The 16036-nt window shown below is 34.9% G+C and overlaps 1 protein-coding gene across 1 annotated transcript; it reads left to right on the top strand.

Annotated features, from left to right (window-relative positions):
* The first annotated feature begins 58 nt into the window (after positions 1 to 58).
* Positions 59 to 14060, top strand: LOC100372808 (uncharacterized). Its single transcript, XM_002732174.3, has 9 exons — positions 59 to 199; positions 6033 to 6185; positions 6399 to 6567; positions 7967 to 8076; positions 8194 to 8360; positions 8814 to 8833; positions 9772 to 9908; positions 10019 to 10191; positions 10902 to 14060. Exons 2-9 carry the CDS (start codon positions 6043 to 6045, stop codon positions 12770 to 12772), a joined length of 2790 nt encoding a protein of 929 aa, XP_002732220.2. The 5' UTR covers positions 59 to 199; positions 6033 to 6042; the 3' UTR covers positions 12773 to 14060.
* The last annotated feature ends 1976 nt before the right edge of the window (positions 14061 to 16036 follow it).

The following is a 16036-nucleotide window of genomic DNA, read 5'->3' on the forward strand; positions in this document are numbered from 1 at the left end:
GTTAAATTTTGGAGACCTATTTGGTTGACGTTAAGCTGCGCAATGGTTCATCCGCCATGTTGGATTTTCGATAATGCGAAAAGTCGAATTTTCTCCTTCTGTCGTCGGAAAAGAGCGCTTTCCCGGCGGCCCTCTTTAATTGACTGTCGCAGATTGGATGTTTACGTTTTATTTGTTTATTGTCTAGCAATCTGTAAAGGTACGTTTGTTAAAAATATGTTAAAAGTGGGCATTTTTAAAAAAAGAATTGTCCGATTTCGCACCGGCCGCGTTGCAAAGGCCGGTGCCTTCGTGTATTTGTTATGTGTGCACTTTCGAATATCGGTCGGTGATCAGCCACTAAGTTTTTTTTCGATCGCCGTTGATCGTGATCGACTTAAAATACTGCGTTTTATTGACAAATTACAAGCCAGTAGAGATAGACAATTTGGATTGGTTCACTCGAGATTAGGATTTAAACAATTCAGGTCAAAAGTAAATATTTTCCTTGGTTTTAAAGTCGGTTATTTATGTGACGTTAGGGAGGCCTTGACAGCTAACCTTGTGTTTAATTTCCGTGTTTATGTTTTGTGTTGATATAAACGAGACTCTAGGCCGAGGATTGACAGAGTTGTGACAAGGAGCATTACTATATATTTATGTTTTAAGCGAATTATCCGTTTGTTTGTAACATTTCTGTTATGTTGCTGCGTTATTTACTTAAAATAATGCTTTTTAGTCCGTTGCTCATGTCCTGTCCTTTTGTGTTCTTCCGTGTCCAAATGTCGTCAGACATCACTAAAATGTTATATTTTGATAAATGTAAAATGAGCCTCTGCAGCATTTCAGTTTTTTTAGTTGCATGTTATAGCCATCATCAGGTTCAGAAATGTATTTATTAAATGGAATAGGAGATTTTCCAATGTACCCACAACTCTAACTAAACTACTGCACTCTATTGCCCCTCAAGTTAATTGTATTATGCCCCTTTTAAGGATACCTGTAATTAACTGAATTGAGTGGCTGAAGGGTTAAAGTTAGGGTAAGGGATGGGGGTACATTGGAAAGTCTTTCTCTCCAAATTAATTTCGAAGTGACATAGTATATACTGTGGAATACTTTATTTTTTCTTGAATATACTTTTTGGCCTATATTTCACATGCAATCAAAAATCAGTGAAAATAAATTCAAGACAAAACACCCAAAAGATCTTTTCAGCGAAAATTAATTCAAGCTAAAATACAGTATTTTACAGTAGTTCAGATATAACACTACTGGGGTACAGTACTCATGATCTCATTTAAGTGAACAATAGTGGAATTGTCTGCTTACTCAAAAAGAGAAAAGGAAAAGTTTTTATGGGAGTGCGTCAGTGCAAACTAAGACCTTTTTTATCATTATAATGCAAATGATATCATTATCTTGTCTTTCATAACAGGAAATTGTGCACATGTAGCATTTGATATTGCAGTTCTTATTCAAATTTCCTGTAACTTTCTGTGCTAGTAATGATCTCTTCTACAGGACTTGTTTTAGGTTCTGTGTGCCCGAACACATAATTGAACAAGTGTTCAACTCTTTTCTTAGCTGTACACTTTTACAGATTTTGCTCAAAATTGCTAAAGGCATCATGCATTGCATGTTCACTCATTTATTATTATTTGTTCATTTATTTTGGTATCTTGATCAAACTGAATGATGGAGACTTTCATCCTTTTGTTTTATTATAGTCTGATAAAAAAAAAAGCTGACTAATGACTGTTGGTTTTATTTTCACATGTTCTTAACTTAATAATGACTTGTCTATTTATTAGTCCTCGTTCGGACGAAGTCCGAAAACGGGGACTTGTAATTCGGTCTCTGTCTGTGCGTTCGTCCGTCTGTCCGGAGTCATAACTCAGAATCCCTTGGACTGATTCCGTTCATTCTTTGCATGTGCCTAGTACTTTATGTGGGACATATGCACATGCAGTGGTTTAGCGATTCGATTCAAAATGGCCGACTGGCAGCCATCTTGTTTTTTGAAAATGTTGTATTTTGGACATGCTTTGTCAGTTTTCATTCAAACTTGGTACATAGATTATACATGTTAGGATACATGCCCATGACGATTTATTTTACAATTGGATCAAAGATGGCCGACTGGCAGCCATCTTGTTTTTTGAAAATGTCTTATTTTGGACATGCTTTGTCAGTTTTCATTCAAACTTAGTACATAGATCATACATGTTAGGATACATGTCCCGACCGTTCGTGAGTTCCTGAGTCTGTCCGTCCGTGCATCTGTGCGTCAGTCTGTCCAGAGTCATATTTCAGAATCTTGTGGACCGATTCCATTCATTCTTTGCATGTGCCTAGTACCTTATGTGGGACATATGCACATGCAGTGGTTTAGCAATTAGATTCAGAATGGCCGACTGGCAGCCATCTTGTTTTTTGAAAATGTTGTATTTTGGACATGCTTTGTCAGTTGTCATTCAAACTTAGTACATAGATTATACATGTTAGGATACATGTTCATGACGATTTATTTTGCAATTGAATCAAAGACTGGCAGGAATCTTTGTTTTTTACTACTTACTACTATATTTCCACAATTTATGTACCATTTTCATTCGTATTTGGCACATACATCATACATATCAGTGTGTTTCATAATCAGATCAAAGATGGCCGAATAATCCCTGTTTTTGACTCCCGTGTGCGAAGCACAAAAAGGGAGTCTTTGCAGTTAGTGTGTCTGTATGTATGTGTGTATGGGGGTGTGTGTGTCCGCCTGTTCCACTAATATCTCAAGAACCATACATCAGTTTTTGATGAAACTTGGTGCATAGATGCTCTGGGCCAATGCGCAGATTTGATTAGGTTTTGGTAAAAATCCATGCATATTAATTACTACCCCAGACCATTCGTCCCGGTGTTATCGCTATCGCCACACGAGACTCCAGCTTGTCTCCTATACAATTTTCCTTCCGCCCACTTAATTGTAATATTCATATGACCTTTGCACTGACATCGATAGCCAATCGCATTCGACCGCGGACGTCACTCTAAATAAACAACTGAATAAATTAATATACCATATTTGGAAGATAGCGGGTAAATTCAACGTTGTTGGTGTGTTCCTTCCGGTTCCGAAGTCGCACGAAACGAGTTCATGTTCCGTTATCTTTCGCAAGTAAAACAGGTCGATATGTATTAAACATGGCATTTGTTTTCTTGTTTTAACCCCCTTATTACGCAAGCTTCCGTCGAAGTGGTGTTTTTTTCGACGATTTGTGGCATGTTGCAAAACGAACGAAACATTGCGACATTCTTAGCGGTGGATAAGGGATCGACTATGTCGTCACATTTATGTCTCGTTTGAAGAAGAATAAACAACCGCTCAGAAAAATATGTTGCTAATATTTAAGTGCGGTGCCTTGAAATCGCCTGCCCGACGTCCAAATTTCAAAAGGATGTTCGATTTGCAATGACGACCGTTCATATGTACGAGGCGACGTTACTAATTACTACTAGGGTCGGTGTTTGCATTAAGAATTATAGAACAAAAGATCAGCAAAGCGGTGCTTTTGTCGGCGATTTTGTCAAAGGGAATATTGATAAAATGTTGCAAAACAGAATCGCGAGTTGGGTGAAAAATTGCGCCGGCGGCATTCTCAGCGATGGCGATACCCGAGAAACACCGTGTCACGGTGCATTCGTGCATCAGTACACCGAAGAAATACATACATATTATTGCGGACGACTATTGTAGACTGTGTTCGTGTAGTCTTCGAGTTTGTGGACAGTTAAAGTCGTGTGTGAATTTATTCAAGCCAGGAAAAGCAGGAGGGATAACTTATGGAAATCGTCTTTCCAATTTGATCCAGTGCGACGTTGTGAAAGGAGTGACTCTGTCGTCTCATCTATGTCTAGTTTGTAAGAGAAAGATTGATAGCGCAGAAAAATCCGCCAATAATGTAAAACAGTGGCGTGAAATTGTCAGTCATTCTAATATCTCCCAACCTGTGAACGAAAGGGTTAAGCGTGCTGCCTTGAAATCACCTGCCAAAACTAAAATGGCGCGTGTCACGTGACTTTGTTTACTAAAGATAGCGTGGGCGTTTGATTGACACTCAACTCATTAGTATTCCACCAATCACAGCTACATCTACTTTCTGGATGTGCGCAGTCAAATTGTATAGGAGACAAGCTGGAGTCTCGTGTGGCGATAGCGATAACACCGGGACGAATGGTCTGGGGTAATTAATTACCTAATTTGCATGATAATTAGCTGATTTTTAGCTGTTTCATGACTGTTCCACTGATATCTAAAGAACCACTCATTGGATTTTGATGAAACTTGGCACACAGATGCTCCAAACTAATGCGCAGATTTGATTAGTTTTGGGTAAAAATCTGTACAATATTAATTACCTAATTTGCATAATGATTAATCAATTTTCGGCTTTTCCACTGATATCTCAAGTACTAATCATCACATTTCAATAAAACTTGGTACATAGATGTCATAGGACACTGCACAAACCTGAAATGTTTTATCGTAATATCAGTAGATATTAATTACCTAATTAGCGTAATTAATTAATTTTCAACTTTTGATATTTCAAGTAGTAATTGTCACATTTCAATGAAACTTGGTACATAGATGTCATAGGACACTGCACAGACCTGATAGTTTTTAGGGTAATATGAGTACATATTAATTACCTAATTTGCATAATTAATTAATTTTCAGCTTTTGATATTTCAAGTACTAATCATCACATTTCAATGACACTTGGTACATAGATGTCATAGGACACTGCACAGACCTGATAGTTTTTAGGGTAATACGAGTACATATTAATTACCTAATTTGCATAATTAATTATATTTCAGCTTTTGATATTTCAAGTAGTAATCATCACATTTCAATGAAATTTGGTACATAGATGTCGTAGGACACTGCACAGACCTGATAGTTTTTTGGGTAATATCAGTAGATATTAATTAGCTAATTAGCATAATTAATTAATTTTCAGCTTTTGATATTTCAAGCAGTAATCATCACATTTCAATGAAACTTGGTACATAGATGTCATAGGACACTGCACAGACCTGATAGTTTTTAAGGTAATATGAGTATATATTAATTAGCTAATTTGCATAATTAATTAATTTTCAGCTTTTGATATTTCAAGTAGTAATCATCACATTTCAATGACACTTGGTACATAGATGTCATAGGACACTGCACAAACCTGATAGTTTTTAGGGTAATATGAGTACATATTAATTATCTAATTTGCATAATTAATTAATTTTCAGCTTTTGATATATCAAGTAGTAATCATCATATTTCAATGAGACTTGCTACATAGATCTTCTAGGATTATGCAGAGACCTAATTAGTTTTAATTGGATATTAATTACCTAATTTGCATAATGTTCCACTGATATATAAAGAACCACAAATTGGATTTTAATGAAACTTTTAAAGAGAACTATGCAGAAACCCAATTAGTTTTTGGTAAATATTTATGCTTATTAATCTCTCCTAATTAACATAATTAATTAACACTGATATCTCAATTACTGGTCATCACATTTGAATAAAATTTGGTACATAAATGCTCTAGGACACTAGACAGGCCTGTGTAATTTTGGGTTAAAATTTGTTCATATTAATTCTCTAATTAGCATAATAATTCATAATTTTTTTGTTCTGTTCTGTTCATATTAGTTACCTGATGTACATAATTAGTTTTCAGCTTTTCCATCAATATCTCATGTACAAGTAATTTTGAATTAATTTTTAATGTGTCTTCAATACTCTCAGCACACTGGAGTTCTTTCTAAGCTTTCTTTGATTAATTTTGGCCATATTACTACTACATAGTACACATGATGTAAATAAATAATCTTGTATACGCCACTTGGAACTCAAGTTTCAAGGACACGCTCGCGACAACCCCTCCGCTTTAATATGACGAGCGCAAAGAACTTTCAATAATGTAACAAGGACTGTGTCATTTTTAATGACTTGTTTATTTATCACTTTCTTGTAGTCTTTTCAAAATGGTGATAGAGACTTTTCAGAGTACGCGCTACGCACCTTCTACAGGAATGTCATCAAAGGAATTATGCGAGAATGATGATTTAGCCACAAGTCTCGTCGTTGATCCTTTCTTGGGATTTCCTTCACACAAAATGAACATAAGGTAACGTATCTGATTCATAATAACCTCTTTAACAAACCAGCATTCATGCATGTTGTTAATGCTACAAGTAAACCTTATTCAGCGTGATAATGATGATAAATAATTGGTAGACTTAGATATTTTTACTTTACAGTTCATTACAGTGCAAACTGTTTTCATAGTGCATATATGTTAACCTTTATCTTGCTTCTTTTGTTTGATTTATTCCAATAGGTTTCGTCCAGTGACAAGTAAAACTGAACATCTACGAGGAACTGTAGATAAATACAAAGAGCACAAAATCAGTCTAGAGACTGCCTTTAAAGCTTTAACCTCAGGGCATTGGTATAGATTATATTTTCTTAACAAGTCCAAGAATCAACAAAATACTTTCAAAGAACATGTAAGTTATCTTCATGGTACATGTAATAACACTAATAGTTTCTGAGTCTAATGTTTCAAAGCATTTCCATGTCAGCTCTTTATTTGTTATGCCGGCTGTGGGCAAAAACTTACTCTTGTCAATGATTCTATCAAGACACTAAAGAATAAAATGCCAGGCTACTGCAGTAATTTTGAAGGTTAGACATGCAAGATTGTATTTAAAGCAAGTTACGTCGCATGTACAAAACCCCCAAAAAATATTAATTATATTTTTCGATGGGTAAATTTTGAAACAAAAATATACATATTATGCGCAGGTTTTTAAAAACTGGTTGAATAAATAGCTCATTGTTGACAATACATTTTTTGTAACTCAATGCAAGTAAACAATATTATGACAGGGTTCTCCTCACGCCGCATGGTTCCGTCTGGATTTCTGACCAGCACAAAAAGTTGCCGATTGCCACTATTCTATTTATGATGAACACTAGATGTTGGCTTCTGGACCATCATTCTATTGTCCTTGTTGGTTTCAACGCACAATAACACAATGCAAAAATTAACACAGAACAAAACTTTATTGTGTTTTTGTTTTAACCATCTCGGATTGACATTCTGTTGGAATAAGTCGTGCATCAAAATAATGGAAGGGAAGATAGTGATAAATAAACATAGGGAAGGTTTAGCATTGCAGTTTAATTCTGTGTAGGATCTGTTGAACTGAACAATAACGTCACCGGCGTCAAGCTGTTTATTTAATCTACACTTGCACTCAAGTGTAGTAAGCTTCTTTGATGTTTTTGACTTCCTGACTCGTTCTTGAAATTAAATTCATAAGCTATATTTAGTCACTATTTCTCACTATTAATGTGATTTACCAGCAATCCATTAGAGAAAAACTGATTAAATTCTTCCACTTTGCCCATAACAGACAGGCGACATGCTTTTGAAAAAAAAATGGCTGCCGGGTCAATGTCTCAAAATACATATTTTAGATGTGATTGCGAAAAAGAAATGTATATATTTTTTCACTTTTATCAAAGCAGATTAATTTTAAATTGAAATATTTAAAATAAAAGTTAAATTAATTAAAGTAGTTAAATCGTAACTAGTAGGATGGCAAAATGAATATTAATGTACTCATGAATATTAATTAGCAATCAGCACTCAAATCAGGCTGGGGAGAACCCTGTTACGATATCGTGTTTTTCAAGATTTTCAAACAAAACCAAAACAAATGTAACGCCAGCTGATTTATGGTATAATACACCATAATTATTCAAATATTGATGGGTACATGAATAGATGTGGATTGAAATTTTGGAGCATCTGGCCAGCAATTTTCGAGACCATGAACTGTGTCAGCTTAAACAGTAAATAACTGACAATGATAATGATCATTTTTCGTTATCTGCTAGGTTTTCAGATATTTACAGACGTTCTCAGAGGAATCAGGGTTTGAAGTGAAGTCTTGTTGTCGGTATTCATTGGAAGGACAGGGTGCCAAAATTGTTAGTACAAAACAATGGTGAGTTAGAAATTAGTACGTCTGTTTTACTCAATGACATTGTTGTGTTGAATAGAAGCATGTATTCATTGGTTGCACTTTCATAAATTCAAGATAGATATTTTTTTCTCATTCCAGGGAAAAAAATGAAAAAATTTCATTATTGGTTGGTTGTATTTCTGAACTCACACCTCTTGAAGAGAATCAGTTACTCAGGGCAGGTGAAAATGACTTCAGTGTCATGTATTCTACTAGGAAGAATTGTGCACAATTGTGGCTTGGACCTGCTTCATTTATCAATCACGGTAAGTGCTGTATGATAACTATTGAGACAGACTCACCCAGAAACGCGCTCAGTTGACTGGAAGTGAAAATCCAAGGTCAATAAGCAATTTAAAATTCATGGAGCAAATTTGTGTTTTACCAGATGCCTAAAGAAACTGCTTCAAAACAATGGATCATTCCTAAGATACACAGATTTAAATAAGACTGGGATTATCATACACTGAAAAATGTGCATGGTTTATGCATTTGATTCAATGTAACATGTCATCACATGTTTCTGTATCTCGTAACAGCACCATTAGTGGCCAATTTGAGCAAAATGTCTGATGACCTAAAATCTGTATCTAGATTGTTGTCATGATCCTCTTAAAATTCTCTGTCATCTCTGCTATGTATTTAATGACATCATTCTGTATGTCAAAAATGACTTTTTATCACGGTATATTCTAATGAATGTATATTCTTCTTTGCAGATTGTCGACCCAACTGTAAGGTGAGTGTCTCCAATTAACAAATTTAACAGGAGTGTCTGCCCCCAGCAGACTGTGTCACTCACAAAACTGTTCACCAAAAATAAGACCTTCACAAAAAGAAAATAGTTGGTTTGAGTGACTCGCAGATGTTATAATGTTGCCTGAATAAGACCAGTTATCGTCCACCACATCCTCAAGTCATTGCAGTTGTGGTGGGTAGCTTGAATTCAATGAGATCGTTGATTCATTTGCAGTTCAGCAGTGAAACAGAATATTACTACATGGTTGAATATGGTTATACTTGTGCTGCAAACCGAATATTAAAAGAGGCATTTGTTATTTATCCTGTGATGCAATGTCCTGATTATGCTGCTTGTTTCACTGACTGTTCCAGTATTTCAGGAAAATATGTCATGGTTAATTAGCATAACAATGCATGTTAATTACATGACATACTATTAGTGAATTTTCTTGTTTATCTGAAATGAGAATAGTGGGCACAAGGTATCTCTACAATACCTTGAGGAGAACCCTGTGTTCAAAAATACATCATTTTTGGAACACTTCAGTAACTGTTGACCTACTTTTCTTATGTGTAACCCTGACATAACCTTGTACAGGCCAATTACATCACATATTCTGGGTATGGTTTGTCATAATAGTTGATGCCGTGTTGACTGTAGCATAGTTTTAAGCTAAAACTTTTTTTTAATTTAGCTAATCCATAATTTTGCTAATTCATGATGTCACAAATTTTAAGAGAAAGTATATTCTCACAATGGGATTGTTGGTACTTGAGCTAAATTTAAATTCTATTAATTCTTGAATTTAGTCAAATTAACTAAAATGGCCTATAGCTATTACACTTTTACAGTATATTAACACCAGTTAAAATTCTCTTTCTGAGATGAAAGAATAAGAGTATCATTTCTAATATTTACCATGTCTTCACTTATAGTTTGTATCAACTGGTCGTGATACTGCTTGTGTTCAAGTGTTGAGAGACATTGAACCAGAAGAAGAAATTACCTGTTTCTATGGCGATGGTTTCTTTGGTGAAGACAATTGTTATTGTGAATGTGAGACTTGTGAAAGGTAAGGTTTATTTGTTTTTTTATGGCGGTTATATTAATATGATTGACCGTAGTTTTTACCATATTCAGAATTACCTTGTATATCTAAGCAATGTGTCTGATTTATTCTAGGAGAAAGACAGGTGCCTTTACTCCACAGAACCCATCTGAAAAAGATGTGCTAAAAGAAACATCTTACAGGTTGAGGGAAACTGATAACAGACTTTCAAGAATGAAACGCAAAAGTGAAGAGGGCAAGAAGTCCCGGCAGAATGGCAGGTGTCCTGTTAGTTACAGATCTAGAGGTCAGAATTCATTGTTACTCTTCCTCAAGTCCATTTTTCCTTAGGTCACTTGTAGATTATATCCATGCATCCAACCATTCATCTGGACCTATATCTTTGACATGTCTGTCTATGTGCATTCACTTCATGATTCAGTTAGAGATGACTGACTGAAAACGATATTAGTTATAAATATGCATAAAAATCAAATAATTCTGTTCAAAAATGCACAGGGCGCTCACAGTTACTCACAATCCTGTGTGTACTGCTTTGTGAAACTTTGGTAAATGTCACAGGTACACAAAAGTCTCTAGAGATATTTCTTGCATTCTGAGAATGAAAATGTTGAATAGATGGTTTTCTTATCATCTGTCCTCCCTAGTGTTTTGTAGTAATAGTTATTTTTTTGTGATCATTATGTTAACTTTAGTTAACAAACAAATCTCCATTTGATATCTGGTTGTGTCTTTGAATGCATGAAACAATTTGAAATGTGCATATCTGGTCATGAGGCAATGCAAAACATGTTTTGATAGAGTCCAAAACATTGTGCCAAAAATAAAAAGTATAGCAAACTTAATGTCCAAAACTTCAAAGAACAGTTTTGTGTATGAGTAATGTCGTAATGCATAGAATCTGATGAAGAGAGATATTTGTTCATTAATGCTGTGATTTCTAGGATCGCTGTATGTCATCGTTGTTTAATAATTTTTCTCTTTCTTTTATTTTAGGAAGATCCAGTAGTGGTCGAAGTGGAAGATCAAGACAGCGTAGTGACAAATCAACAAGTGATTCAGGTTTTCAGAGATCCAGTTATAGCTCCAGTTACAGCAAGCAACGAAACTCTGAGCTAACCAAATATGATGCTGCACTCATTAAATCTCATGGATGCAAACTATCAGAGCCAGTCATTGTACTAACACCTCAAAAATTAAGTCCATCCCAAATAGTTAAGCTTGGGCCAAAAGGCGAGGTCATAGGTGTTTCACGTAGGAAATTAAAGTTTAATGATGCCGAGGATGGACAGACAGCTGTAGTAAAACCATCAGGACGTGTACAACCTGGTAATAGTGAACTTGCCGATCAGTTGGATTCCATGCTGAAATTTGAGGATTATGAATACACCAGTAAAATAAAAGATGAAACTGAAACTGAGTATATTTCCGAACCAACTTTCAATTGTCAGGACTCTTCGATGGAATTGAAGAAAGTATATAATGATGCTTCTGAAGATGATTGGCCTGACTGGAAATGTATTCCCTCTCCAAAATATGAAATTAAACAGGGAGAGGAATGTTCAAAAGTTGGCAATGATTATGAAGCTATGCAAGATTGCACACTTGAATCCGCAGGTGTTGATCCCTGTGAACAAATGCAGAGCTGCCAGTCCAGGAACAATAGCAATTCAGTTGATGTTGCTACTGAAATATTAGCTTATTCGGGTGATGCTTCAGTATCGTCTGACAACTGTGTCATGAATCTGATTTCTGCTACTTCACAAACAGTATCATCTCCAGCACGTGCTTACCAAACTGAACTTGTACCTGACACAGGGGGAACTAAGTTACGTATTAAGGCACCTCGGCCTCATACTTATAACAGAGCAGTTATGGAGTGTAATTCTGGTGACATTGTCATGGAACAGCTACAAAATGGAGATTCCTTTGGGTCGCTGCAATATTGTAGACTGAAAATGAAAAACACTGGAGTGTCTCAGATTGCAGCAAGTCACAGCACACAACAACTTGTCAGGAGTACTGTAGAAGAACATAGAATTTCTTCAACAAATGGTAAAATCGAGAAAAAAAGAAAAAAAAATAGATGGGATCCTATCAGCAAAGAATGGACTCGAACAAAGAAAAAGATGGTAAAATACAATGCTACTTTACTATCACACCATGATGATAAGATCCCCAAATTAACGATAAGGTTTGCAAGGTGTATTGAAAGTGACAACAGCAGCAGTGAAGAAGAAAATCAGAGAACCTCCTCTGCTTCTAAAATTTTCTTGAAGGTCAAGCCACCTAGTTCAGAAACTGAAACATTTGCATCAAAAGAGAGAGATCTGCTAAAACGCAACAAAAAAAGACAATGGCAGAAAAACTTGCATTTTAATGGTTACTCTCGAAAAAAAACAAAGAAGTCAAAGCAAAAGGGGAAAAAAAAAGTTAAGACAGTTCATCAGTTTGCCCCCAGGTTGTCACAACTTCGGGAGCTGTATGAAAATCCAGAGCACCCTTCATTTCATAAAGTTGTTGACCACTTTTCACCAAGATTGTCACAGCTCAATAGCTCTTCTTTTGTAAAGTTTGGTGAATCATCCAGTGAGTTTGAGGAACAAATTAAAAATTGTCCACAGTCAGGGGAATTTAAATGGGATAACTCAGATGGTGACAACTGTGAAACGCCCGAGAGCCTGATTCCATCATCGTCTGGAGATGAGGAAGATGACAATACACTGATAGATTCACATCTGCATCTTAAACCATACTTGCCAAAGAAACTTAAAATGATTGTTGGAAAAGACAGATTTGAAGTGGCAATACCAGAACAAAGTCAAAGTCAAGAACTCACTGATGAACAAAGCTCTTCTGAAAACTAGTGTGTTGGAGCCTGCTATGTTGATTGCTCCATGTAATTATAGTATTTATATGCAGATTACATTATATGCAATGACTTAACCTAAAGTATATATGTTACGACAATCAGGCCATGTTTTATAACATACAAAGAGTACCATTTCATGTCAAGAGACCACTTCGCAGCTGTAGGTTTTTGGTTTTGTTTTTTACTCTGGTGTATCTTCTGTTTGAATGAGGAGTATGTCTCTACATTTCTGTTAGTAATTTATTTTTCCAAACTGCAAATCAATGATATTTTTATCTTTTACCGTATTGTGCAATCATCGCCAAAATACACTTAGTTTTCTTCTGCTCACACAATTACACTACTTCTTTCGTATCCTATTTAATAAAATCTTGTATTGAAGAGTTTCATACTCTGTTTCAGGTTTCCCCAACTCACCTCTGATAGTGTCTTTTTATCAGTGCACAACTTGTTTTGATTTAAATATACAGTGTAATTCATCAGAATTTATGCGTTCACATAAATGTAAGTTAAACTTCTAGTGTGCGTTTATCTTACTCATAGTTGTCCCTCTTTTGATTATGTAATTAAACTATTGATAAGATGTATATTGCTAAAATTCTTTTATTGTTTTTGTACATTGAAACAAATTTCATTTTTTTTTTTCAGTTGATTCTTCAGGTTATTGAGTGCACCTGAAATGTTACAATTGATTCTATTGTATTGAGAAAGTTTTAATATCTGATAAATCTAATTCCACGTTGTATCATGCTATACATATCAACCTGAAATAGACTAATGTAATTGTCAGCAGCAAGCTGCATTTTAAATGCCATCATCTTTTTAAGATTAACAAGTTTGTACAGTACATTATTGCAAGTAATGAATTTGACTTGACTGGTCACCCCTTTTTTTTGAGTGTGTATACTTTGCTGTTGAAAAGATTATTATATTTTTAGAAATTCTGTCTCTGAACACCAGTCAACTCGTGCTATTTAAATGTAATAATTTATAACCAAGACAAATTCTATCTTCTATTCTACATAAAATTCAGCAAGTGATTTTCGACTATCCCCCTCTATACACACACACACACACTTCATTGTTGATCACTTAAGACAAACTGCATATTGTTTCTCATGTGGGAATATTGTTTAGAGAACACATTTACTATCTGTCTTATTAATGCAGGGATATTTTAGATTAAGAATTTACTAATGGTGCTGATTTGTAGATAATAGCCGACATCATTTCAAGTGTAAATTATAAGCACTGCCAATATTAAAGTAGATTAATCACTTTTACTCTTATTGTGGTTATTTTTTTTTGTTTAAAAAAAATTAAATATGGATCAGTGTTCCCTCAAAACTGATATATCGCACTACTGATACAAACATTTCTAATGAGGCAACTAGTTGTACAAATTCATTGGCATGTCATTGATTCAATTGATATAGTAATCTTGGAAAAATATCTCACGATAGTTGGGGAATTTGTAGTTTGGTAAAATAAGTGTGAATGTGAAATAAATTGAGAGGAAACCCTTTTTTTTTTTGTATGTGATTGTTCCTTTGGACAGGTTTCCAAACCACTGATGGAACCTTAAAAATCGCAACAAAACCAAATGTTTGCAATATTCTACCCACAATAGTGTGGTGTATAACATCCTGATAAACCAAGAAAGATGTCGCATGTCTTTAAACTGGGACTAAACAATGATCCAGTCGATTCTTTGGTTCTATTGCTAAAGATGAAAGTACTCAGAAATGTGCAACATTGTTGGCATGGTTATTGGACACAATTGTTATCGGATAAGAATTGGCAAATTTCAACCTTTGTAAGATCTTTCCTTGGCTTTGGATTACGTTGAATTATGTACTGTAAAATATTATTGCTTGGAATTAATTTTCGCTGAAGGAATGATTCAGTGTAAATAAAATCCAGCAAATGTACCTTTTTTCCTATAAAGTCTTTTCAGTGAAAAAATAATTCCAGCTAAAATAAAATATTTTACAGTATGCTAAAACACGCTTGCAGTTATGTTTAATACTGAGGTCAAACAACCACAAATCGACAGTTCTGGTTTCCAGATCATCATATGGTCCTTTATCCAATCACTTTTCTCTGGAATGTGATGTGTGAATGCTTAATTTCAATGTTTCACTTGTGAGTAGTTGTCTAAACTTTATTATCTAAACTTGCTGTATTTTCAGAAATATTTGATGAAAAGTGCCCTTGTACTATAATTCTGATTTTCACCCCTTTTTACATTTTATAAGTCACACCAGCCCCTTCAAAATTTGGGGAAAAAACGCTTCATGATTGCATGGTACAACCGGGCATACAAGTGGTAATATAATAAATGCAAACAATATTTAATATAGGGTGGCCATCTTGAATTCTCTTCGAACGCAGTATCGGTAAATCCGTAGCGAATTCTTTGGTTGTGTAGACATTAAGAACTTAATAAATATGTCCCAAAAATATGTTATCGATGGCCGTCTCCCGTCAGGATGACTATAGATGAAAGCAATAAAACTGAACTATTTTATTGAATTTGGTTTGGCTAAACATTGAAACTGTATGTAACGTAATGGTCTGTGATATCAACTCCTAGATATTGTAACAAGCGTATAAAAGTGCCTTATTAGTCCCCGTTCAGGTGCAGCCTGAAAAGGGGACTTATAATTCAGGTTATGTCAAATGTCCATTATCCGTTTTCCACATTCCTTTTTCTGTCTCCAACATTTTTTCAGAAATTCTACAGCAGATATCAGTGAAACTTGGCAGGTTGATGAACAAGTCTCCTCCGAGTATGCACTTAATTTATTTTCCAGATCTGAAAATCCCAAGTGGGTCTTTTTCACGATTTTCATCAAAAATTACCTCTCCGGACAACGTTGACAGAACGTCTGCGCATGCTCAGAATAAATTAATTACTGTAAAATACTTTATTTTCGCTTGCAACATTTTTTTGCTATTTTCGCTGAAGGAATGTTTCAGTTAAAATAAAATCCAGCGAATATACCTTTTTTCCTATATTTTACAGTCAACTTGTCAAAAATCAATGAAAATAAATTCAATACAAAACACCCAGAAAAAGTCTTTTTCAAAGAATGATAATTCCAGCTAAAATAAAATATTTTACAGTAGATTAGATCTGTGAGTAATGCTGCTGTTATTGCGGCAGGCACATGAATTCTCCATTGCATGCAATTTATTATAGTACTGTTTATACATGTATTCTGTTCCGCTCAGTGGTCTAATTCACTAGTTACTA

Source organism: Saccoglossus kowalevskii, chromosome 1 (assembly GCF_978046115.1).
Source record: "Saccoglossus kowalevskii chromosome 1, keSacKowa6.1, whole genome shotgun sequence".
Lineage (NCBI taxonomy): Eukaryota > Metazoa > Hemichordata > Enteropneusta > Harrimaniidae > Saccoglossus > Saccoglossus kowalevskii.